Here is a 25,942-nt window from a genome sequence, read left to right as displayed (position 1 = left end):
CCTGGTATGGATGATTCAGTCGATCTGTGTGATTGAACAGCCTCCTGGAGCTGCTGCTTGTTTTTCATTTAAACTCCCTTGTTGTGGGATGTAAGCTAGAATTCAGTTCTCTTTCAGTTACAGTAGTACTTATTTATAAAATAATGGGAGTGTTTTTATTTTAGTCCCACTGCTGCTAATGATTGATTTGTTAACAGATCTGATGTTCTGGTCACTTGAAAGAATTATACATACAGCAATGCTTAAGTTTTCTGGTGCTGAATGCATGCAATTCCAGCTCCCTAAAAGCAGTTTCTGTATTTACATGTCTATTGTGACAGAAATATTCTGGATAAACAGAATGTGGAAAGTCAAGACTGATTTGATGTGTGGCATGCACTGCAGCAGAGATTGGAATTTGCTGCTCTCCTACATTTCCTTTAAAAAGTAGTCAAATTAACAAAACAGAAAACGTGTGAAAGATGCTGCACACTGTCCAGTACAGCCATAAAGAAAACTGGAGTGGGGCTGATGGCATCATATGGAAAACAGCCATTAACTGCATTTTTAAGACCACATTTTCATCCTACAAAGATTTTCTGGACATGAGTAATATGGGGGTAAAAAAACCAAAAAAAAAAACACTACTGTAATATTAACCTTTACTGCCATTTACTTTCAAAATGACACCCTTCGGAATTACGTTAGATTATTACGGTCAAATAGACAATTTAATCTAAGCACCAGCGCTAAATGACACAGGTTTTTGATTAAATTATAACCTGCATAGATCCAAGCCTGGACTGTTAGAGTTTCATCTAGCACCTATTTTTAGTAATCCACAGATGGTGTTTGGTGCAATCCATGATGATTCCCTGGTGTAGTGATTTATCTGGGTACAGGTTGAACAAATCAACCTCTAGTTCTGCATATTTTAATCATACTGCCTGCTTAAAGCAAGCTGCAATGAGCTGTTTCTGGGTGAAAACCATTACATTATTTACAGTTAACAGATTCCAAAAATAACACACATGTGCAGTTTCCAAAGGCAGCCTTCAAAGACCTACCAAGATTTTATTAATTTTTTTGTCACTTGCAAAGATAACAAAATATACAGACTGATCCCAAGCCCTTACACAGAACCATCACTTGCTGGTAAAGGGAATTCCTTTGTTTTCACTCCTTATTTAAAACCACTGTGTGAACTAGGGGACATTACAAACACCAACATATTTTATTTACAAAACAACTAGAAATGAGAGGATTATGCAAAACACAGGTAGTAAAAATCCTCTACACATGAAGATGGTGAAACAGCCACACAAAGGTAAAATATTCAGGCTGAAATAAGTTGCTGGCACAGTACATCAGACAGGCTAGTCTAGGTCATGCAGCAGCCACAGAGTTAAAGTCACTGCAGCTTAGCAGAGGAAAAAGCAAAAGTGAAAAAGTGCTGAGAATTCAGAGTACAAAGGTTCCCAACACAATATGCACAGATCTGACTGCACTGTGTGTACTCAAGGTGGCGGTATAACGACACAAATCTAGGGCATAAAAAGGTCTGAAATCATCATTTGGCCCCGATTTCTGTACACGTCTAGACTGGATATTTTTCTCTCTCCTACCTCTACTGACAATGCCTGATCGAAGCCACAACACATGGTCAAGTGGCTTTTCCTCTCAAGTGGACAACTGAAACAAAAACTCTCAGTGTAATTTTAAAACACTGCATGCACCTGGGATCTACGAAAAAACAATCGTATTCTTTCTTGCAGATGTGAACATTACAGCATGATAATTACAGCAATGCTTCAACTTGGGAAAAAAAGGAATAACTGAAAGGCATAATCCCCTGGCTCTCCCTTTTTGTTAGGAGCAGGAGCGATGCATGTGTGGGGGTTGGTGTCCCTGCTGCACCCCGTGTGTTTGGGGAGCTGGCTCTTAACTGCTGGCAGAAGTGAAGGTCGGCCCGTTTCCTATGCCCTCTTTGGACAACTCGCCCATGGCCTGCAGAGCCGCAGTGGCCGCCATGGCCCTGGCGATCTTCTTGGTGGGACTTGCTTTGCTGGGCTGGTACTCACTTCCGTTCAACATCACCTAGGGAAGAAGAAAACCCAGTCAGCAACTCACTACAGCCCCTGTAATGCACCTGTTTAAATGGATGTAACCCAGTCAGCAACTCACTGCAGTCCCTGTAATGCACCCGTTTAAATGGATGTAACCCAGTCAGCAGCTCACTACAGTCCCTGTAATGCACCTGTTTAAAATCACACACACTAAGATTGCAGTGGATGGAATCTTGCATTCTAGGACCCAGCACCTGGGGTTTATATTGTAGATGTTGCATATACTTTCTATTATTGGAATGGAATGGAAAGCTGCTCACCTTGAAAAGGAAGTTCTTGCGATGGTCAGGGCCGTTGTCATGAACCAGAACGAACTCGGGGGGTGACCACTTCCTCTTGTTGCAGATCTCCATCAGTGCGGAGATCGGGTGCTTCCCTGGAGTGGAGGAGGGGAGACAGACCAGGAACTAAACACGATGTTCTCCCTAATATCTCAACTCACTTTCTCCTATCTCGGGATTGCTTTTTCATTTTTCACATCACTTTCCCAAACAAATTCTAACACTGGATGTAAAATTGAGAACTGATTATTAAGGGGTTCTGAAAGAAAAGTAACCCACATAAAAGCAAATGGAGATGTTAAGCATTTTAACACACTGGATTTCCATTAAAGCAAAGACAGGCTATCAGGGAGAGCATCCTGTTTGGACATGTTCCTCTATTTACATTGACATGACTGGCTTCATGCATCTACACTGCCTGCTACTAGCAGTGCCCTTGATGTGGCCTGTTTAAAATCACTGAGAACAGTAACAATAATACAGACAGCAGTGTTAACTGGAAATAAAATAAAATAGAAACAGCACCTACCTAAAAGATCCTTCATGACGGTTAAGTTACCAGACTTTTGAGTCTTCTCCCCCTCAGCAACCAAACCTGCATGGACAAGAAACAGCTAGTTACCATATCTGCCCTCTGCAGCCTGGTGACGCACATGGTCAGGTCAGGTCAGCCTCCCTGCAGCAGTCTAACAGGGCGGCCTGGAACACATTTCCTGCTTGCTGAAAGAGGAGTCTAAACACCTCTTCTGAGTTCATCCAAAATCATGCACAGATAACGTTGAAAAACGTTTTCTTAATGGGTATGTTTTTACACAGCAGGACTGAGTGGCTCCGGCTTGGCTGCCCTCACCTTTGCGGTCGGTTTTGAAGTCTATCAGGATGGGCTCTGTGTTCCCCTCCCTGTACTTGCCGAGACCTTCCCCCTCTCGCCAGCCCATCTTTCTCATGAGGAACTCGCCCACCCCTCCAGCCACTGGGGCCGCCCGCAGGAACTGGTCCTGAGTGGGTGAGCGTGGGGTGGAGAGAGAGAGAGAGAGAGAGAGAGAGAGAGAGAGAGAGAGAGAGAGAGAGAGACAGGCACACAGGGAAGAAACACAAAGTTAGCAGCCATTCTCCACACACCTCTACAATCGGGTTCATACAGGCTCACACTAGCGCTCAGAGATTCATGTCAAAGTTTCAAACATTCAATATTAAGACTGCTACTTCTGGCGATTGCTTTTTTGCATTATCAATCAACACCTAGGCATATTCAATTGCTAAATTTTCAATGGGCAATCTGGGGAAAGAGAGCAATTCAAGAGCACTTTGACACAAAATTCTGTCTCTGCGATTCCTTAGAAAAAGAGCTAACATTCACATTGAACTGCAATGCAATAACTAAGCTGAAATATTAAAATCAGAACTGCTCCTCACCCATATCCACAGCTCAATAGAATTCTCCACCTACAATCATGACTTCAGACTGGGAGAACATGCAAGTGAAGCTTAGGCAGCCCTGATATTTCACTAAACCTTGAACTCTTCATTTAAAATGAACAAAGCCACTGTTCTTCAAAGGTCAGTGCTTTACACTCTGCTGCCCACAATGTAAGCAGAGCTGCTACTTCTCAAGACACTGCTTTGTTAATCTCGAAGAATCTCTGGCTGTCAGTATGGAAGCTCGTCCTTGATGCTAGGACCTCTCTCCCCTCCTCTCACTCCTGACCCTGGGATCACATGTCTAGACAGGCATCGTAATTACTGCAAACAGCTCAGTGCTTAGAGATAGAATTCCTGCACTTTACTTCCCATTGACATCATTCCTTATGTTTCTGTGGCATCGGCTGGAATAATATTTTTTGTGTGTGTGTGTACAAGTGTAAGAGGAGGGCTGCAATATAGGGATAAAGATGTGGCTACACATCTATGAAATGGAGAGTGATCTCAGCCCTGGTCCATGTGGGGAAATGTATATTGTAAATAGTGTAGATTTATTGTAATTAATGAATGAAGTACCTGACGCTCCTGGCAGAGCCTGCCTGTTGTGTGCGATTACCAGGTGTGGACTCAGCAGGTAGGTCTGTTACAGTGGGGCATCAGGTCTAAAAAAGGTTCCACTTATTCACCTTACGGCTACTGCGAAACCAAAGCCAGCTGGGCTAAAATAATGCTGAAATTCGCCTACGTGTGTGTGTGTGTGTAAGAGAGAGCAAGTAAGAACCACAACTAGGGCTGGATACCGAAGAGTGAGTAAGCGAGTCAAAACCGCCTACAGCTGGGCGAGTAGCCAGAGTTAGATTATTATTGAACAGAGAAGATTAGTTCAGAGATTGTAGATCGCACCAAAATTTTCGTACACCGTGTTGTATGTACTTTGTGCGCTACCATTGCTGGTAGTGTCAAATGAGCTGTTCAATGTGTTGATATGTAAATAAATCCTGTTCGCCTGCGGGGGCGTATCAGCTTCAACCTCCGTCTCGATCTCCTGCCAGTCACTCAGCAGTGAATGCACGCACCCACATGGCAGACAGCTACCCTGTCACAAGCATTAATACCCTGTATCTTTCTAAACAAGGGAATTTGGAGAGCTCCCTAATAAAAGCTGAATCTCAAAACAATAATTGTGTAAATATAGTAGTAGTTACAGCTGTGTATAATGGTATTTAAAACAGGATTCATTTATCTGATATATCCGCTCTTAATCTGGTCCCACCGCAGTCGGATATGCGACAGACTACTGTAGTTACTGAATCCAGATGACATATAACCGGAAAAAACAGACAGCTACAGCATTGTCCTGGCTGGAAAGAGAAAGTCACAGGGGAAGGAGAGGGTCCAGGCATCAAGTGGCAATACTGTAAACAGACATGTTTGAATCCAGTCTTAACACAGTAAAACGGCACTCCACAAATCCTCAAAATGCATAGCTATTAATTTATATATATACATCCACACATATATATATAATGATTTGTTGTTTGCGTACGTACCTAGGCCTCAATGGCCGTGGTCTGTTGTGATTAGAAGGGCCTGACAGTGACCATGGCAACAAGGCAGCTACAAGGATTGACCCTGCAACAAGTTTCCATACAGAGGGGTGAAAGTTCACAGGTCAGTCTGTGAGCGTTCACCTCTCTCCTCTACTCAACCCACCCCAAACAGACACACGCCCCCTTTACTAGAAACCACTGCTAAAATTACCAGGTAGCCAGGCGTCTCTTCTTTATAGTCATACACGCGGACAACCCACATTTAATTGAAAACTCCATAAACCGCACGTAGTGAAGCTGTTTATAGTGCATGTCTGTTAGATTTTAAGGTCTTCATGTTACCGGTGCAAAGCTGAGTGCACAATACAAGGTGTGCATATAAATCACTCTCTTAAGCATTTCAAAAAGCCTGGATGATCTTTGTTTTGGGGGGAGGGAATACTAGGAGGATCAGAGCTCATGGAAACACAGGATGCCTTTTCAGTTCAGGTCGGGTCCACCTCTTGCCCAGTTTGGCGCTCTGCTAGGAACCCCGTCATCTTCACAGCAGCTGCGGTAGCCTCAGTCAGTACAGCTGGCAGTGGGCGGTGCTACGGGGGTACTTACTTCCAGTTTTCCTCCTCCCCTCTCTTTCCCAAGGAACCTCTTTATACCAAAGAGGCCACCATGCAGAGCCTGATAGAAACCCCCAGTCACAGGGGCCCAGGGGTTCCCATCCTGTTTTGTACCTGCTTTGATAGAATTTCAACATCAACATCTGTTTTATTATCTTCAGTGGTGTAGCCAGTTCACAAATTAAAACATCTCTGGGAGATCAGAAATGTTGGTCTTCATGAAACCACAGACGCATCTTTAAAATGGAATCAAGTGGCACATGAATGCCACCCACATGAATGTCTAATCACTGTGGTTAAAGCTTTAAAAAGATTATAGCTGTTTCAGTTGGGCCCTTCAAATCAGTTCTAAACTGATGAGTCAAATAAGTAATAGTGTGGTTTGCTTCCAATTATTCGTAAAGAACCAAGGGAAATATTTAAACTTGGCTGTTAGCAGCTCAGCTTCTAAACAGGAACTGAACTGTAATATGCTGAAGGCTTACAAGGGGCATGCAATTGATTCCATTGATAGAATCTCAATGCACTTGGCAACAACCTAAGTGCAATATTTGACCAAAGTTCTAGAGTTCTGCTCTTCTTTCATGAAAACCAAACTTAAATGTACTTTTTTTTTTTTTTTTTTTTAAATAAACTGAAGTAGATCCAGAGATTAGTGAAGTGTTTACATCAATGAAAATATCTGAAACAGACATCAGGAGATCCTTACGCTCTCAAGACAGGGTTAAACACCACTGAACAGGAGCTGGGTTCAGGTAACATTCAGCATGCTGCTGAGCAGAGGCCCAACGTAAAAACAGAACAAACTAACTTGTGAAGTGAATGTTTCTGAAGTACAGCTGTGGAGTACTCAACTGAGACAGGAAAACTAAGAGGTTTCTATTCTCAAATCTAATGTGTGCTGCTGATCACAAATTGATTTTGTAATTAAAACACACAGTGAGATGCAGGTATTGTAACAGATTATTTGGACAGAAGGATTTATCCCCTTCACCACCCCTCTTACTTTCTCACCCCAATTCATTTCACAAAATCCCATTTCAAATCAAGAGATATTAACCCAGATTTAAAAGGAGAGTAAAAACACAAATTTCACACTCCCAGTACTCTTCTATACAAAGCCAGGTTTTATAATAAAGCTTGCCATTTCCAACTTAGTAATGTTAGTGTGCACAAGCAACCTGTTTTAAACAGGATGCGTTTCACACAAGGCAATATAAAGATTATTATTATTTCACTGCACCAACACTAAATTCGTGAGACGATTATGTAGTTATTGCATGGCATGGCAAGCAGTGTGTGTACTGCCTGTGTCATCAAGCTGTGCTTCCCTGCTGTTTTCAAGATGTGTGCCCTGTTCTTTACTGAGCATCTGCAGATCTGTTCCAAATGCCTATGGGCTGTGCCAACCACTGGAGGTGCCCTGCGAGTTGCAGGTGGGGGGTTACTGATCAAAAGGTCTTATGAAGCCTGGCTGGCTGTGGAGCGGAGGATTACCTTTCGTATCCAGGCCTGGGGTCCGCTGGAGGAGAGCTCTTCTGCAGACAGGACCTGGGCACCGGTGCTACCTGTGAAGCGGCCCGGCAGGTTGCTGGACTGGGCCCACGCGTCCACCTGGGGAGGCAACAGCAGAGTGAACGTTCAGATCACAACTGCTTCGACACATTACTGTGGCTGTGTTTGCCACTGAAAGACAAATCGCCATTAAAAACAACAAGTGGGTAAACACGGGTTTATACATAGGTAATTCTAATTGCTATCAAGGTCATCGTCTGCACATAACATCATACATTATAAAATACAACACAGATTCATTTAGCATGACTTTCCTTTTTGTTGGAATTATTCTTGGATATAGTAGGTAAGAATCAAGTTATCTGGACTAGAGGCATTACCAATGTATTGCAATGGGAAATGAAGCACAAGTACCAATCCTAATTTCACATTGTTGCAACCAAGAGCTGCAACTAAATTAACTCCTACTGGATTGCTAACAAAATACATTGAATAGAGACAGAATATATTTGTACTTGGATCATACTGACTCACCTGTTTAAAGACGAATCTGCTGACATATCAGGGACTGTGCATGTTTCTTTTTTATTTAAGTAACAATCTGTAAGTGTATTTTGATGCGTCATTTCAAAAAGGACACAGCACAGCAAGTAAAGCTTACATTATTAGCATAATTTAACATTTTCCCCAATGCCTTCAGTTTCTTCAATCATTTTGAGAAACGGTAATGGCATGCATGTATGTATATGGCCAAGTATTTGTTTTATGGAGAGTTCAGAGTATCCTACGTTACCAATGTACAGTAGTTGGCATGACTATTTGACAAACTAATTCCTTTTTTTTGTAATCGTAATAAAAAAAGTAATTAACATAGAATATAAAAGAAATATCCACAATTTAAGAACTACATGGAAAAAGCTGTCAAGGGCTTACCTGCTCCTGTGCTCGACTCAGCATACAAATGGCGTTGACATCGAAGGGGTTTTCTGCCAGCTTCTTCTGTGCCACGGCTCTCTCGTTCATTGCCAGCGTGATGTCCACAGGCTGGGAGAGAAAGCACCACGAATCACTAAAAGAAACGGAAACAGATCCACTTCCTTCCTCCCGCTGGGCTCCCGGCACGGGGCTCTACGCACCAAGCATCACCACTGCTTGGGGTTGAATCAGGTCAAGCACACATACACTGTGATGCTTTATAGAACAGCTTGTCAAGGATGACTGGGCAAGGGCTTGGGTACTCATCACACCCATAAACATGATGCCTCTTCGGAGCCGTTACCTTTCAGTGCAGTGCAGTCCACACACGTCTGTGCAGATCATCCCTTATACTTCAGGAGTTGTAGATTGTTATTGCAAAGTACCGGGGGGGGGGGGGGGGAGGGGCAATGCATATGTACCTCATGTGTTTTGCAAAACTGTGTAGCACGAAGACAACCAATTGTTTCCACGGTACAAAAGAAGATGCCCCTCAGTAGTCAAGATGGCATTCAAATCAAGCTCAGTGCCACACACACACACACACACACACACACTGCAGCTAAGGGGTAGCAAGGAGACTCACCAAGCTGCCTGCTTCAATAGATACTATTAATGCACAATCAGGCATGGCACTTTTATGTGTTGGCACTTACATTTGAATTAACCACTTGACCGCTATATTGACCTACTAGACCCCTCATAAAAACTGGTTCTAAAGTGATGTACAAGAAAATACGACTGCCCTTGAATGGTTTCAAGAGGTCCATTGAACTAATGCAATTTCAAGTAATATAGCATTGCTCTGTGCTGGAGTTAAAAGACATTGAAAGAAATGACATGTTTGTCTGACTTTCTTTTAGTATTAATGATGTTAAAAGAGGTTTTCCCTCTGCTGGATAAAGTCATCTGCATTACAGCAAGAATTAAAACCGCTTTCCAACTCCTCCTCCCTGCTTTGGTTCCAGAGGTTCGTCAGTATCGTTTTTGAAGATCTCAATTGCCCTCCACGCCAACTGGTTCCCAATTTCTCCCTTTTTTTGTTCCACCTTTTTCCAGGATATTTTGAAATGATGTCATTGCTTTGTGCCCCTGCAGAGAATTACGTGAAGTAAAGAATTGAAGCCATGTACTTTGAGGTCTCCATCTTTACTGATAAACCACTGCACACTCACACAAACAATGATGTCTTTAACAAAGTGGAGTTGGAAACCCCTTGAAGCACAATGAGACTCTAGTACAAGCCTGTGTTGCAACTGGATAGAGAAGTGGGCATGGCCTGAATCAGAGACCTCGTTTTCACTGCCTGGTGCTCCTGGCAACAAAACAGGGTGTTTGCACTGCTCGCCCAAGCGGCTACATCATACTCTGTAGGCAAACTGGTAAAGCACTTTGTTAAATTGAACAATTTCACGCATGACAAGAATTTCCGAGGTTGTCCAGGTTTGGAAAAAAGCACCGAAACACTGTTTTGGTTTCAGCGCCTAGCTGTGGGCAGCCGAAGCCTGCAGCGCCAGGCAGTGGAAATGAGTCAACGAGATTCAATAGGACTTCCAAGTTAACCTGTATTAGTTTAGTAAACTGGATTTCAGCTGGAATATCACTTCATATTCATTTTTACACACTCCATTAAGTGCAAATGGTTCCGAAGAGCATTCGTAACAGTTCCAAAGTAACCCAGGTAAAAAGCTCAACAGGCACCGTTTCAACCAAGAGATGTTGCTTCCATCCAAACGCATGAACAAAACAGGTTAAGTATAACAGGAAGACCACATTGCAAAGAGCAGAGTCTCTGTAGTTTTGAGACATTCGGTTTGAAGAGTAATGTTCCACTCCTGAAAACCGGCTGTAACACAACCGATAAGCACTCTGTGGAAGACTGCAATACTAACTTGTCCTGGGTAATGTTTTGCAACCAATGTCTTTCTTTTTTTCAGGTAGTTCTGGGCCGCTCAAGTAGCCAATCAGATGACTTGCACACAATCTATGAACTGCAGATTTTATTGGGGAATGAACCAAGTCGTCTTACAAAGAAACTGAACAAAATCATACAAAAAACCAGCTAGATTGATTTTAGGAGCTTCCTTTAATAATCAACATTGCATTATGTACAAAGCAAACAAAATAACAGCCGACTAAAAAAAAAAAAAAAGTACTAAAAGGTCATTTTTATATAAAAAGACAAAAATGTGGTTACATCGGGGGGGGTTTGGTGGTGGTCTACTGCACCTGTTTACACAAATATGGATATAAGTAATTTATTGGAGACCATTTCATTATTGTACTGAATTCAACAAGAGCTCAGTGCTCACAACACTGCAATGCAGAAAGAGGAGAATTAACATACAATGTGTACATCTGAGTGTGTCAAAAGCACAATGGTAAAGACTGCTGCTTGAGATTACAAAGAATGAGCATTTAGGCTAACATCACTAAACACCTATTCTATCTGTGGCTCAGTGTTTACAGTATGTATGTATATAACATATACACACACACACACTAAAGTACAGTATATACACTATATACAGTGTATAGACTATAGTACATCAATGAATATGTGTGTAAATGCGTGTTCACAACAGAGCACTGCAGTGCTGAAAGCAATCACTCTGAGCTCCACCTTGGGCAAACAACAGAGCTGGACTCAGTAGTCAGGAATGACTTCAAACAGGCAGGTCAACCCCAACGTCTACAAACCCCAAAGAAACAAGGGATTCCCAGCGGCCTCACATCTCTACATGTTGTGCACCTCAGCTCTGGAGGCTTTAATGACAGCAATCAGTCTTCAGTCAAGCAGGGTGTATTGACCAACACCAGCCAAGCACAGCTCATATTTTCTGGGTGTTTTTTTTTTTTTTTTTAATTAATTCCTGTTGATTTTGTTAAGGCTGAGATTTAAACATTTTGTATTTCTTTCACATCACACAGCACTTGTAATGTCTACTTAGTGGAAGTAAAAATGACATGCTCAGTCAAATTGTCTCAGCCAGCCACCATTATAACACGAAAGATATTGAAAAAGACTTCTTGCCCAAATGTTTGTCCAATTATATTACTAAGATTTGTTTTAGTTCTGCTGTATACCACTGATACAGCTTGAGTTTAACATTTTGGATGACCATCCAGTTCTATCTAGCATCCTTCATCAACCTTTCATAGCCCAAAGACATCTAAAACATGAAAGAATTACATTCAAAAATCTATGCAATCAAAACACAACGCAATGTCCACTGCCAGACACAGACAGTATTAATACATTGAAGTTGGCAAATATCATAACCTGACCTTGAAGGGATTTACAGAAGCATTATTGATTTTAAAGACCACACAGAAAAAACATCAGTCACTGGCTCTACAAAGAAATACTGTCTTTAGACTCAAGAATCTTGCAAAAAAAGCAACCCTGCCATGTTTTCAACTAGGTTTACAATAGTTTGGGCAGCTGGTGGTTCAGCAAGTAGCACACTAGCCATTGAGCCCAGACGCTCACAGATTAAAATCTGTGATAAGAAAAAAAAAAAATCTTAATAAAAAAAAAAAATATATATATATTCCTAAACTGCAGGAACATCAAATCACACCCTTTATCCCTAACATAACTACTAACCAACAGAAACAGCTTGTCTAGTTACTGGCGAGGAGGAAAACTTGCATTGTAACCATTTTAACAAAGAAATGTCCAATGGTTTGGGAAGGAGGGAAACAGCATTTGGTTTATCCATTGGTTACTCTGAGTTTCTACCCTGTATGTACACGTGTGTGTTTGTGTGCGTGTGGGTTTTTGTGTATTTTCCAGGGAAACTTTAACATCGTTTTCACTGCGACTTCTCATGAGTCTCTAACATGCCGTGCATGTTCACAAGCTGTGTGAATATGTATGGGTTATTTTCCACCTCTGCAAAAATCAGCCTGTCAGTTCCAAGAAGGTACTTGCATGTGTGGGTTTCTCTCTCGCTTGGTTTGCCTTGTGAATTTTTATAGGCAGGGGAGCGAGTCCTACAGGCAAGGACTCTCCCCTTGCCTCTACCAGTGCTTGTTTGTTAAGGGGGATGAGTGATCTAAGAGTCTGAACCCCCCTGCAAGCCTGCAGAGGCAGGGGGGAGGAGCGGAGGTGTGATTCCCACCTGCACAGGTGTGTCTGTGAAGACGTCGTCCTTGCTTTCCTTCTCGGCCCCCTTGTCGACAAGAACCCACTCCCCATAGGCACCATCTCCCTCCTTCTTCCTGTGCTGCGAGCCCGAAGACACTGGGAAGTCCTTGGTCAGTGCCACCTCCGTCCTGGCAGCCGGCTTCACTGACGGGTTCTGCAGAGACAAGCACAGCTTACAGGCAAGGCTCTCGCAACATACAGGGAAGAGTTATTTAAAAGAGCAAGTAGCTCCAAACTTCTGTTGCTATTGTATGGGGTTTGCAATCCTTCCAAGCGGTTCTGGGTTCTGTTCCAATATTTACTTCTCTTTTCTCTAAATCTGTCTTTACTGGGCTTGTCTGGAGAATCCTAGGTGCCTGGACTGAAAAAAAGTCTTCCTCATTCCATTCAAACCAAGTGACAATGTGACCGTTCAATTATGACAACTATGGAGCAACATAACCCAGAACCACCCAGCAAGACTGCACCATAAAATAAGACAGCAAGAGAAATGGCTTTTCCATTCAGGTAGAAAAAGATAAAAGATAGATGTTGCTTTGTGACCCAAGCACTTGATTGGACTGCAGTCTATGGATGCAGTACTGAGAACAGCAGGCTTACACTGAGACTGAAGGAAATGCCCTTGAGCTCTCCCAGTCTGGCACCCTGGCCTCCGAAGGGCTGATCCTCCTCTTCATCATCAGACACGTGCGGCTTGTTCAACACCTCATTCTCATCCTCCTTGCTCTCTGCGATCTGCTTGCACTTCTGTTAAAGCACAAACAAAATAGTTATTAACAACATTAACACTGGCAATTCCGTATGTTATTTTACTGTAGTACATACTTTTTTTTTTTTAAAAGACACAAATCTGTGAAATTCACAATACAGAACACATTTTTCCTTCATAAAACTAGCTATGATATTAGTTCAATTGTCACCAAATAACCCTTGTGTTTTTTTTTTTAAATCTAAAATACTGCAGTAAACAGAACTGAATCATTCACTTTTTTTTTTGAATGCATGTATTTACTATGAAACTGCGTAGAGCAGGGAAGCCTGTAGTAGCAACTCATTTAGAAAATACTCAGGTCATGGTGACCGATCAATTTGATTAGAATATTCAATGCTATAACCCTAGTAACAGATTTAGATTTTTTTTCTGTGCATGTGTTACACTTTACTTTCAATTTGCATTAATGAAACATTTTTATTGTCTCCCCTAAACTATGCAGTATTACATTTCAGCACAATAACTCTTTATTGCAGTAATTTATTTGGTAAGACAATTGCCACAGGTGCCACCAAATTTCCTAATCTTGGAGCCCTGACAGCGTACCTCTGTGAGCTCCAGAATGGTGCTGTTGGTCACTTTCTGGACCACCTTCTTCTTCTCCTCAACAGGCGGGGGGATTGGCAGTGGTAGCGGCAGCTGCAGTATGACAGTAGGTTTCAGGCTCTGGGGTATGGGCACACCAGCCTTGGCACACATGGCAGCAGCGTTAGCTTTCGCTATCTCTAGCAGCTGGGCCTTATCTGTCAAGGAAAACACAAAAATCAATTTGGTGTTCTAACACAATGCAGTGCTTGCCTTGTTCTCAGGTTACAAACAATTTCACGTAAAGGCTGAATGGTTATACAGAAGCCAGCATACTCCTGAAACTTAGTTATAAATCTGCGCTTCATGAAAAGGACAAGTCAAAGTCCCAGCACATCCAGAAATATTGGTCCTGCTCACAAAACTTTTAGGATCATTCCAAGGAATGTTATTTATTTATTTATTATTATTATTTTTTTTTTTTAAGGACTGATTTTTGAGTTTCATAAGCAGTTCTTTGAAAACTGAGAAAAACAATCCTTCAGCGACCTGCCCACAGTGCATGGACTGCCTGGCACTCAACCTGAATTACTGCTTCTTGGCTTTCAGGGATCCGACAACTTCCAGTCTTTTTTTCACCTTGCTTCCTAGTTTTATTTTGTGAATAGGACCGATAACAGTAGTTATACCCCTATACAGAGCCATTAATCAGCATTAAAACTATATCCATTCTTTTACAGAAGTTGCAGAAAAAAAAAAAGAGCGCCCCAAGTCAATGTTTTCTCTCTCCTTACCTCCCGATGAATGCGTCACTGGATTGCCGATGCATAGGCTTCGTTTCCTAATTCTGCCTTGCTTGCTCAAGAAGACCATTCAAATCAGGCTGACAAAACAAGTTCAACTTGAGCTGGAAAATAATTCTAGTCATGGGCACTTGCATACTGGAGTGCAACCAAGGGTGAATGTGTATTATTATTATTATTATTACATAGATTTTTTTTTAACAAAGTGTCCATAATTCAAAAACCCTGATTTTTAATTATGTACCAAAACAAAAACTACATGACAAAATGGGCCATGACCATCTCTACAGCAGAAGACACACTTTGGTTGTCTATCTGGTCAAGGCAGATTAAGCCTTGTCAGACTTGTCATATTTTGTCACGTGGATAGAGAAGTATTGAGGAGGCTGTCCTTACCCAGCTCTGTGAGGCGTGGAGGGGTCTTGCTGGGGCTCCTCCGGGTCCTGGATATTGATCTTCTCCTCCTCAGCAGCAGCACCGGAGACCTGGAGACCCTCCTCCTGTTGAAGGACCTGGACCTCCTCCAGCGCTCGATGGACCTGCTCCGGTACCTGGCTCTCCTCCTCCTTTCTGCAGAGCGAGACCTCCTGCCTCGAGACACTGAGCGTGACTTCCTTCGGGGTCTTGAGACGGAGCGAGTCCTTGATCTGTGCTTGGACCTTGAGCGCCTCGCTCGAGTGGCTGATCTTGATCTCGAGCGCTTCTTTGCAGGGGATTTAGATCTAGACCGTTTCCTTCTTGCAGGCGATCTTGATTTTGAACGTCTGTTTCTTCCACGGGACCTGGATTTTGACCGCTTCTTTCTAACAGGCGATCTCGATTTTGATCGCTTCCTTTTAGGGGATCTAGATTTTGATCGCTTCTTTCTTGTTGCGGACCTAGACCTCTTTCTTCTTATGGGGGATCTAGACTTTGATCTCTTCTTTCTTGCAGGCGATCTAGATTTGGATCGCTTTTGTTTTATAGGAGACCTCGATTTAGACCTCTTCTTCTGACTGGAAGATCTAGATTTGGAACGCTTCTTTCTAACCGGGGATCTAGATCTCTTCCTCCTTGACGGAGATTTTGACTTTTTAGTAGGAGATCCAGACTTGGAACGCTGCTTCTGCTTGGAGGATTTTAAATGTTTCTTTACTGAGGGGGATCTAGATTTTGGACTCTTGTTTCTAGTGGAGGATTTAGTGTTCGGCAAAGGAGACCGAGATTTTGAACGATTCATTTTTGTAGGTACTTCAGGTTTAGTACATGCACTTTCTGCGGGAGATTTAGATTTTGAGCTCTGTTCTAGCCCTGGGGATTTTGAATGCTTTTCTGTAATGGGAGATTTTGGACATCCGTCTGTCTCGGGCAGAGATGTCGGACAATCCTCCACTGCCAGATATAGAGATTGTGAACAAGTGTCTCGAGTTGGGGATAAAGATCCTGAAGGCATCTCTGCTGCAGGGGGGCAAGCATTTTGAGGTTGATCTATACAGGGAGTGCTAGACCCTGTAAAAACATCTGCCACTGATGGTTTAGACTCAGATTGTCTGTCAGCAGGAGTTGATACTGAAGTATCTTCCCTTGTAGGGGATTCAGATTTTGAACACCGATCTGATGCAGGGGACCTAGATTTAGAGGACTCAACATTTACTGAATGACTCTGTGTTGCTGGAGATTTGGATTGTGAGTTACTGTCTGACTGGGATGATTCAAATTTAAAGCACTTGTCTGACATGGGAAATTCAGGTTTCAGGTCAAAAGTGAGAGTCAAAGGGGATGTTAAAGTTCTGTCTATAGATGGAGGCGATTTAGGAGTTAAGTCATTTTCTGTCATTGGGGATTGTGATCTTGAGCGCTGCTGTGGTTTTGGAGACCCACTTTCAGAAATCTCTGAGGACACAGATGGTGGGGACTTTTCTCTCAACAAAGAACTGGTTTTGTAACTACTATCTACTGAGGGAGATGCTGAATTTACTGGATGCTCATCTACTGTGGTGCTTTCAGTTGTTAAAAAGTTTGCTGTCATAAGAGATGATGCTGCCCAAGTAGGGCCTGTCATAATATTAGACTTTGTGTCTTCAATCGGTGATGAATCTTCTATGCATTTTCTGTTCACAAGAGATGGTGAATTGGTCACTGGCAATTCTAATTCTGAGCAATCACCTTTAATGGGAGATCCAGACTTTGAAAGTCTGTCTGCCACAAAAGATTGTGGCATTGAATCTTCTTCCATCATTGCACAGAGAGGTCCTGCAGATATATCTGTTGTTGGAGACACTGATCCTAATGTCCTTTCTGGTTTGGGGGAAGTAGATGTTCCTGCTTTTAATGGGGTTATAGATTTGGAGCACTGGTCTTTGGCAGGGGATCCAGATTTAGACTTTGTGAACTCTTTGGTTGGGGATTTACTTCCCGAGAGCTTGCTTCTTGCTGGGGATCTAGACTTGGACCTCCCGTCCTTTGAGGGCGATCTAGACTTGGACCTCCCGTCCTTTGAGGGCGATCTAGACTTGGACCTCCCGTCCTTTGAGGGCGATCTAGACTTGGACCTCCCGTCCTTTGAGGGCGATCTAGACTTGGACCTCCCGTCCTTTGAGGGCGATCTAGACTTGGACCTCCCGTCATTTGAGGGCGATCTAGACTTGGACCTCCCGTCCTTTGAGGGCGATCTAGACTTGGACCTCCCGTCCTTTGAGGGCGATCTAGACTTGGACCTCTCGTCCTTTGAGGGCGATCTAGACTTGGACCTCTCGTCCTTTGAGGGCGATCTAGACTTGGATCGCTCGTCCTTTGAGGGCGATCTAGACTTGGACCGCTTGTCTTTTGAGGGCGATCTAGACTTGGATCTCTCGTCCTTTGAGGGCGATCTAGACTTGGACCGCTTGTCTTTTGAGGGCGATCTAGACTTGGATCTCTCGTCCTTTGAGGGCGATCTAGACTTGGACCGCTTGTCTTTTGAGGGCGATCTAGACTTGGATCTCTCGTCCTTTGAGGGGGATCTAGATTTGGAGAGTTTGTTTCTTGGAGACTTGGATTTTGAATGCTTGTTTCTTTTGGGAGACTTAGATTTTGAGTGTCTTTTTTGTTTGGGTGATTTAGATTTAGACCTCCTACGTCTGCCTAGGGATCTAGATTTTGATCGCTTATTTCGTCTCTGCGATTTAGATTTAGATCTATTCCTCCTAAGAGATTTAGACCTCCTGTGTCTTGCTGGAGATCTAGATTTTGAGCGTCTGTTTCTCCTGGGGGATCTAGATTTTGAGCGCCTGTTTCTCCTGGGGGATCTAGATTTTGAGTGCCTGTTTCTCCTGGGGGATCTAGATTTTGAGTGCCTGTTTCTCTTGGGGGATGTAGATTTTGAGCGTCTGTTTCTCCTGGGGGATGCAGATTTTGACCGCCTGTTTCTCCTGGGGGACCTAGATTTTGACCGTCTGTTTCTCCTGGGGGACCTAGATTTTGACCGCCTACTCCTCTTGAGGGATCTAGATTTTGAGCGCCTGCTTCGCCAAGGTGACTTAGATTTAGACCTCCTGTTTCTCCTGGGTGACCTAGATTTCGAACGTCTGTTTCTTACTATGCATCTGGAACGGGATCGGTTGATTCGCCTGGGTGATCTAGACCTTGAATGCCTGTTCCTTGTGATGGACCTAGATTTAGACTGTCTGGTTCTTGAGTGGGATCTAGATTTTGACCGTCTGGTTCTATGCTGGGATCTAGAACGTGATCGCTTTCTTCGTCTTGGTGACCTAGACCTTCTTGATTTTGACCTTGAGCGCTTGTTTCGTGATTGGGATCGAGATTTTGAACGCTTACGCTTGGCTGATCTAGATCTAGACCTTCTGTTTCTTGTGCGAGATCTAGACTTTGAGCGCTTAGATCTTTTAAGGGATACTGATCTCGATTTACGGCTTAACTTTAGGCGAGACCGGGACCTCGACCTACGCTTGACTGAGCTCGATCTGGAATGCCTTTTTTTAGGCTTGGGTGAAGAATGACTTCGCTTCTTTTTGGAAGTCGACCTTGATCGCCTCCTTGATGAGGAACGACCCCTTCTTGAGCTAAACTTTCCTAAAGCACGTTGCCGGCTCCTTGACCGGCTGCGACTCTTCTTAGATGGGGTCCGTCTAGAGCTGCGTTTGTTGGATCTTGAAAGGGATCGAGACCTTGAAAGATTCTCTCTTGTCTTTTTCACTTCACTGCTTTCTCTTTTATCTGTCGGCGGGTTACTCATGTCTTTCTTTGTTTCAGTCTCTTTAACAAGTTCAATTTGCTTTTCCTCAGGTTTCACAACAAACTCTTCAGAGTCCTTACCGTTAGTAGAGTCTAAAATATCTGCATGAATTGGAGCAATGATAATCTCTCCTGCTGAACAACCATTTTGTTTTGAGGTGGAAACTTCTGTAATGTCTGCTGGAAGTTGCATTTCACTGACACTAGTGTCAGATACCACCCCTGTTGGAGGGCTTAAATCCTTCTCAGGTCTTGGCTCCAGCGACTTACAAGTGTCAACCACTTTATCAACTGCAGCAACAGGCCTGTCCATCTGGCTGTCTGAGGAGTTTAACATAGAATCCAACGGAAACTTTTTTAATTCAGATTCAGAATCTGTCCCAGATCCTGAAGTGCTCACCGATCTGGAGGGAGACGGTGATCTCTTCTCTTCTTTCTGCTCCTTTTTTTTCTTCTTTTTCTTTTTCTTGTTTGCATGCTTTTTTTGCTTCTTGGCTTTGCTCCTGTGTGTTTCACCACCACTCTCTTCTCCAGCTGTAGAATAAACATATTCATTAAAAAAAGAAACAGGCAAATGCCAAAAATAAATAGTGCCTACATTAAATGTCTTTAAGGCTGTATTTTTTTCCCAGTTATCACCAATTGCACAATTCCAGTGAAATGTACCCACTGCTGTACAATACGTAGTTCCCCATGAAAAGCCATATTTCTGAAAGAGTAGTGTAAATATACATATTTTGTATCAATTAAAAACAAAAAAAATACAGCAAACGTTTGCTTTACCGACACACTACCTTTCACATTTAGGAACATGGCAGCCGTTTTAGTTTGCTTCCAGTAAATGATTGAACACATTGCATAGGGATGAACGATTACTTTAAAATGTCTTCACCAAAAAAAGACACCAGCTGCAGCAAAGATGGGAAATATTTCTGGTAAATATCACTTTGTCCAGTACAAGAAGGGGACATTTAATTTATTTGTCTGGGGATATTTTTATTTACATTTTTTTTATTATTTTGTCTGAATGCACTGGGTGAAAATCAAATGTATTTAAAAGAGGGACTGAAACTGAAAATTCTGGAATTAACAACATGTTGTATAATAACTGTAAAGAGAAAGGATCAATATTGAATAGGACCATTTTTAGAAATAAGAAATTTTTACTGTGAAAAAAATAACAGCCCAGTCAATAACTAAAGAATACTCCAAAAGTGACAGCACGAATCTGCTCTCCTTATTCTTGCTCTCTCGCACTTACCTGGCTGTGTGTTCCCTTGTTCCTCTACAGTCCCAGATGAGTCCTGTTCCATTTTTTGTTCAATCTCTCCCTCCTTCTGTGCCCTGTGCGCGATGGGAGCCTCTTCACTGGCCCCAGTCTCCTTCACAGTAGGAATCACCTCTGCACTCTTCACACTACAGAAAATAACACTTTTCAATTACTTAAGCTCAATGGGGACAAATCACATTCTCATTGCTCATGGGAAGAGTAACTGGAGACAGAATTCCTATTTGGGCACAAAGGTTAAAGAGAAGCTGCTTGAGTATCAAGATTCATTTATACTTCTGTAGCTGGTCACATTGCATGATGGTCTTCCAGTGCTCATAAGAGTCAGTCCGACCACATTATATTTGCTTATAGTTTAAAAGTACTGTAGCATTTTAAATAATTTTAGTATGTTTTCATGCAATATAAATGTAACTTATATAACAGAATGCAATATAATACTGCAAAGAAATCCATTAGCATGACTGCCAACTACAACATGTGACAAAATTAATTGAAAGCATATATACAGAAATCCTGGCTTTCATGTCATTTCTGTGTTTATATTTTATTTTTATTATTTGAGTGTCCAGGATCACATTGATATTTGTTCTAAAACTGATTTAGAAAAAATTACTTTAACATTTCTTAGAAATAGAAGGCAATATATTAACACATACAACATACACAAACTGCCTTGCATAGCACTATAAAATGATCTCTCCCCACAAAGCTTCATTCATAGTATAGGATAGAAAGAGAAACCAAGAGGGATCCACCACCATGTTTTTTTCCACATTACAATAAATGTGGATACTACTAACTCTATATATTTAATAGTACAGTGTATGAAAGCGATGCCTGGTGAAATGATGTTAAATAGAGCAGACCTGGAGCGTGACCGCAGTTCCGAGTCAGACTCCACTCCAGACTCCGAGCTGCTACCCGACCGGGAGCGGGACCTCTTCTCCTCCTTCCGTTTCTTCTTTTTCTTCTTGCTCTTGTGTCTCTTGTGCTTTTTGTTCTTCTTCCTGGGGGTCTCGCTCCCTTCTTTGCTGCCACTCTCTTCTCCAGCCTGCGAGCTCTCTGCAATCACATTGGCTTCTGCATCTGCAAATAAACAATCAACCAATAAGGTACAGTACTTCTATACAAACCGCAAATGGATCTTTTTAACAAACTGCCTGGCAAATTAAGTCATAAATCCTTCTCATATTTAAGTATACTGTCTCATATTATATATATATGTATGTATGTTTTCCTTCAAATTTAAGACGCAGCCCAAACTTCCCACCCTCAATTTAAGAAAAAATAAAACATCAAAATAAAGCTGCATTTACAAAGATTCAACCTCAATTACACACAATTCCACCTATCGCACTCCATTATTATTATTTTTTTTATAAAACCTTGATGCAGCCAATGACAGCGATGGACTTTTTAGTGAATTGGAACCCTTAAGCAATAATTGAAATATGGGGACTGGTATTTAATTATGGTTAGGGATGTGATTTTGTCACGGTGGTCACAGAACCCATGAATTTTTACATGTTTTCACTCAGCGTGAAAACAGAAAGGAGTAGTTCACGTCTTTTGACTTTTGCAAAGTTAAAGCGGTTACCAAACATCCACACACCAAAAAAAAGTGGCAAAATTAAGTTCTAAGCAACTAGCAGTGCAATATGCCAAACAATTTCATGAAAGTGGAGGGAGCGGCTTTAAGGAGGAACACACTTCAAATTAACCAAAGCCTTTGGTGCAGAAAATACACCTCTGCATACACTTGATAATGCAAAGCCTAAAGGGAGGACGTTTACAGTTCTGCAGAAGCATGAACCTGTCAACAGTGTAAATGAGAACGACCCTTCTAATCTTTAATGTACATCCTGTAATACCAACACCACAGCTGTGTTTAAATAGACATTAACAAAAAGGGTATTGTAAAATTCAATTTACAACCAGAACATTTATTTTAAAAAAATGTAATTTCAGTGTTAAGATTATTACTATTATTTAATTTAATTTATTTTTACATCGGACAAGGTATACATGTTAATTAAAAGGTAAGCATAGTCTTGTTACGGTTGTTTTCTTTTTTTTTTTTTTTTTTTTAAAGAGGTACTGTTAAAACACATAATCTATATTTACTTTAGACTAGAAGACTATATATAAAAAAACACATTAAATATGTTTACTTTGCACAAATATTATAGTATATTACATGAATAAATATATATTTTTGCGTTCAAATCTTTGTAGCCGTGACCATTCTGTGAAATTGTCTATTTTTAGCCGTGACTGTGCTGTGATTTTTACCCTGACAAAAATCACATCCCTCCCTAATTATGGTTAGCGATAATAAGCTCAGCTACCCGGAGATCGCTAACAGATCCCAGAGACCTTGAGACGCAACAGAAAATCAGGAGGTTAGGCAGGTGTGGGTCACAGCCAGATAATATGCTTGACCTTGCGAATGCGAGCACCCTCGATGACTTTATGAAAAATGCTTTCCTGTTAAAACGTACCGACGGTACGCATTTGTGTCTGCTTTTTATTGATGCACATGCGAACCAGTTATGTGAACCCGATTATAAAATATTTACAAAATAAAAAAGCCTTAAAACAAATTGATTATATATAATAGAATATATGCTTTTGATTTAACCAGGACCTTTAAATGTGTCATGCATGCGTATGTGTGTAGATATATGTAGTGGAAAGAAGAACAAAAGCCTAGACTCTAACACACGGATCAGGGCTGGTCTGCCCTGGAAGGCATACTATCTGAAGAAGCAGACTTGCCAGGCTGAGAGCTCTCTTGTGCCTCAACAATTCCGGTATGAACGCTCTCTGTTGTCTGGGTCAGCTCTTCCTGGTTTCCTTCGATGCCTGGAGCCTCATCGCTGGCATTTTTCTTATCCAAATCAGGGATCACACCTCCATTTGGCTGGGCATCGCTCTCCACACTACACCAAACACAGGAGAGTCAGTATTTTTATATGCACATTTCATAATGTAACCCCTTATAGTACTACTGACTACATTCTACTCCATGTTATATTCTTTAAACATGGACACCCTGCTGAACACCATTCACACGCTGTATTACCATGTTAACTAGTTCAGCCTACACACATTTGCATAGGCTGTGCTGCTAGGAAACTGGTTTTGTGAATTATAATAGGATGAACTGACAATTGAAATGACAAAAGTCTAAGATGGTGACCCTGGAAAATGTGCCTGGGTTTGTTGATATGGCTCGGAATTACCCAGTTAGTGGATTTATTCGAAAGACAAATGATATTACCTAATGCAATGCAAGATAAGCCATCCGCAATTTGATGCTGTGTATTAGTTAAATTAAAAACAGATCAAAACAGTCATCAAAAATGAAAAATGCCTTATGATTATGGCTTCTGATTGTTGCTGTTTTACCCTGACTTTTCTACTCTGCTTTAAAAATGTAGACCCTAACTGATACCTGTTTAGCCATTTGTGTATCTCAATCACAACTGATTTTCTGTGAAACAACTAAATGAAAATACAGTTACGCATAACGATTGTAATAAAGTGTCCAGTTTAAAATACTTTATTTTTCATCATAGCTTTAGTAAAGGTCAGTCGCTTACTAACATGTTGCGATTTTGTTTGTATGTTCTGCCTGTAAATGAAAAACGCTTGACCAACTTAAAAGTCCATTTAGTTGTTTCATAGAAAACAAATGTTTTACTATGAACACGTTTCTCAGTTGTAATTAAGATATGACTGTCTCAACGGGTATGAATTTAAAGGAGAGTAGCAAAATCAGAAGCCCACTTATGATGCAAAACATTTTAATAAACTGCAACACACACTGATGGCATCTTAAAAGCTAGCTTCCATTTTACTGCACAAGGTACCCCACTGGAACACCTGAAAGTGCTGATACTTTGACATTGAAATGCACACATATTTCCAGTAAGTCCCTATGCAAGGATATTTACTGTATTATGGAAATATTTATATATTCTACAGTATTTCACTATTGTATTAAAAAAAGAAACTTTGGAGAAACTTATGATTATCAATGTTATTTCATAAGAATCAGTCTTGAAAAAAGAAAAAAAAGTGCTTTACGTTATCTAATACTAGATACAGAATATGCCTTCTGTTAAACACATTCTTACAGTTTTGACTTATGCTATCATCAGAAATGTAGACAATGCCCAATGTCACACTTCTTTAAATGTTGTTACTTTGCATATATCAATGTGTGGAGGCAAGAAAACATCCCAATACCAATTTCGAGACGCTCTTATAATACAACTCGGACTAACTGTGATTCATAAAGCATGTCATCCTGACCTGGGCAGACGTTTTCAACCTCAGAGCATCAGCCAGACTCATTGAAAAAAACAGACTCGGACCCGGGAAAGAAGCATGATGCCAAATAGTGCACAGTAATACATATAAATAAATTGATATATTTCAGAAACCACAGGGTTTACATAATGTAAACAGTGCAATACAACCTCCGTCAATCTGAAGCATATTTACCTGGATAAGGGCGCCTGCTAAGAAATAAATAATAATAATAATAATAATAATAATAATAATAATAATAATACTAACTAGCGTACCGAAGTCAATGTAGTTGCATTACTTTCAATATTAATAATTAACGGACACTGTGGCGCATTTTCATTTGTCATAGGCCGCAATGCTGTTAATGTACAGGTAAGAAAGCGGTACAAGAGGCCTATCTATGAGTTGGGCTCTTGGATAATTTTTTTCTTAAACGGTTGTTTACATGATTTATGAAATGTGTAGAGATTTGACGCTAGAATGCATCGTCGGCAGTGTATACCTGCTTCACTTCTTTACATCGTGCAGGAGATATCCGTGAAACACACGGTGTGCTGCGTGTGGTGGCAAATACAGTTTCAGTCCTTTATTAAATAAAACTGAAAGCTTAAATTAAGAAGCCATCGTTAATTTTCAATTATGGACTAACAAAATCAATCTGCGATGTAGGTACAGTTTTGAGTCGTGCTTTTCACGGAATTGTGCTCCACAGCACATTGCTTTTATTAACTAGATCTGATCACAGCTTTGCAAGACAAGGTTGCTGGCCTGGTACTAAGCGTTTGTTGTATAGTTGTAATACTTTTTCAGTTATTCGTTTTTATATTGACCGTTAATGTTGACAATCTGCAGTGCAAGCAACGCCGATTCAGCAAAAATCAAAAGCACAATCCGGCGGTAACATATGCATGCGTGTTATTAACATAACATCACCGAGACTTATGAGATATATATGTCAAAACTGTAATAATGTGTTTAACAGAAGGCACATTCTGTATCTAGTATTATATATATATATATATATATATATATATATATATATATATATATATATATATAAATATAAAATACACACACTTCTTAAAACAAACACAAAGGCCCGCAGTTTTTAACCGGCCTTAAACACAGCGTGAACGTGCAGATCACTTTTAGGGAAATAACAGAAAACGCGAACAAACTCATTTCTAAACGAACCACGCGTGGTTAGAAATATTTTTAGGGCAGATATTTACCCGGTGTGCTGCTCTTCGTCTTGAATTTCTTTGATTTTATTCATTACGAAATCACGGAAAATCTGCTCGATGTTGGTCGCCATGACACCTGGAGCAAGACGCTAAGTCCTCCGCTATCCCAGCATCCCATTCGAGTTGCGCGGTACCAGCATGCATTGCGAAAACGTTTCGG

At 41.3% G+C, this 25,942-nt stretch overlaps 1 protein-coding gene across 4 annotated transcripts; it reads right to left on the bottom strand.

Moving 5' to 3' along the window:
- Positions 1-1,013: 1,013 nt before the first annotated feature.
- Positions 1,014-25,911, bottom strand: LOC117962582 (serine/arginine repetitive matrix protein 2-like). 4 transcript variants are annotated; one of them, XM_059029427.1, is made up of 14 exons: positions 25,771-25,909; positions 22,997-23,160; positions 21,085-21,304; positions 20,189-20,343; positions 15,112-19,461; positions 13,934-14,130; positions 13,216-13,362; positions 12,590-12,769; positions 8,421-8,531; positions 7,470-7,586; positions 3,237-3,384; positions 2,916-2,981; positions 2,366-2,481; positions 1,014-2,076 (listed from the first exon to the last, which is right to left on the bottom strand). In XM_059029427.1, the coding sequence occupies exons 1-14, from the start codon at positions 25,851-25,853 to the stop codon at positions 1,921-1,923; spliced, it is 6,210 nt and encodes a 2,069-aa protein (XP_058885410.1). In that variant the 5' UTR covers positions 25,854-25,909; the 3' UTR covers positions 1,014-1,920. The 4 variants fall into 4 exon arrangements, 3 of the variants coding, with proteins under 3 accessions (XP_058885410.1, XP_058885411.1, XP_058885412.1); XM_059029428.1 differs by having other exon boundaries at positions 21,085-21,298; XR_009329430.1 differs by lacking the exons at positions 1,014-2,076; positions 2,366-2,481; positions 2,916-2,981 and having other exon boundaries at positions 3,246-3,384; positions 5,359-7,586.
- Between the last annotated feature and the right edge of the window lie 31 nt (positions 25,912-25,942).

This window comes from Acipenser ruthenus, chromosome 8 (genome assembly GCF_902713425.1).
Source record: "Acipenser ruthenus chromosome 8, fAciRut3.2 maternal haplotype, whole genome shotgun sequence".
NCBI lineage: Eukaryota > Metazoa > Chordata > Actinopteri > Acipenseriformes > Acipenseridae > Acipenser > Acipenser ruthenus.
This window is presented reverse-complemented; position numbering and strand designations above follow the sequence as displayed.

Bases quoted from the DNA above. Each gene is read 5' to 3' on its own strand.
- LOC117962582 (XM_059029427.1), bottom strand. From the start codon at position 25,853: ATGGCGACCAACATCGAGCAGATTTTCCGTGATTTCGTAATGAATAAA. The intron at 21,305-22,996 runs GCAAGTCTGCTT...GTTTATTTGCAG, and splicing joins ACAAGAGAGCTCTCAGCCTG to ATGCAGAAGCCAATGTGATT. The intron at 14,131-15,111 runs GTAAGGACAGCC...TTTCCTTGACAG, and splicing joins TCCACGCCTCACAGAGCTGG to ATAAGGCCCAGCTGCTAGAG.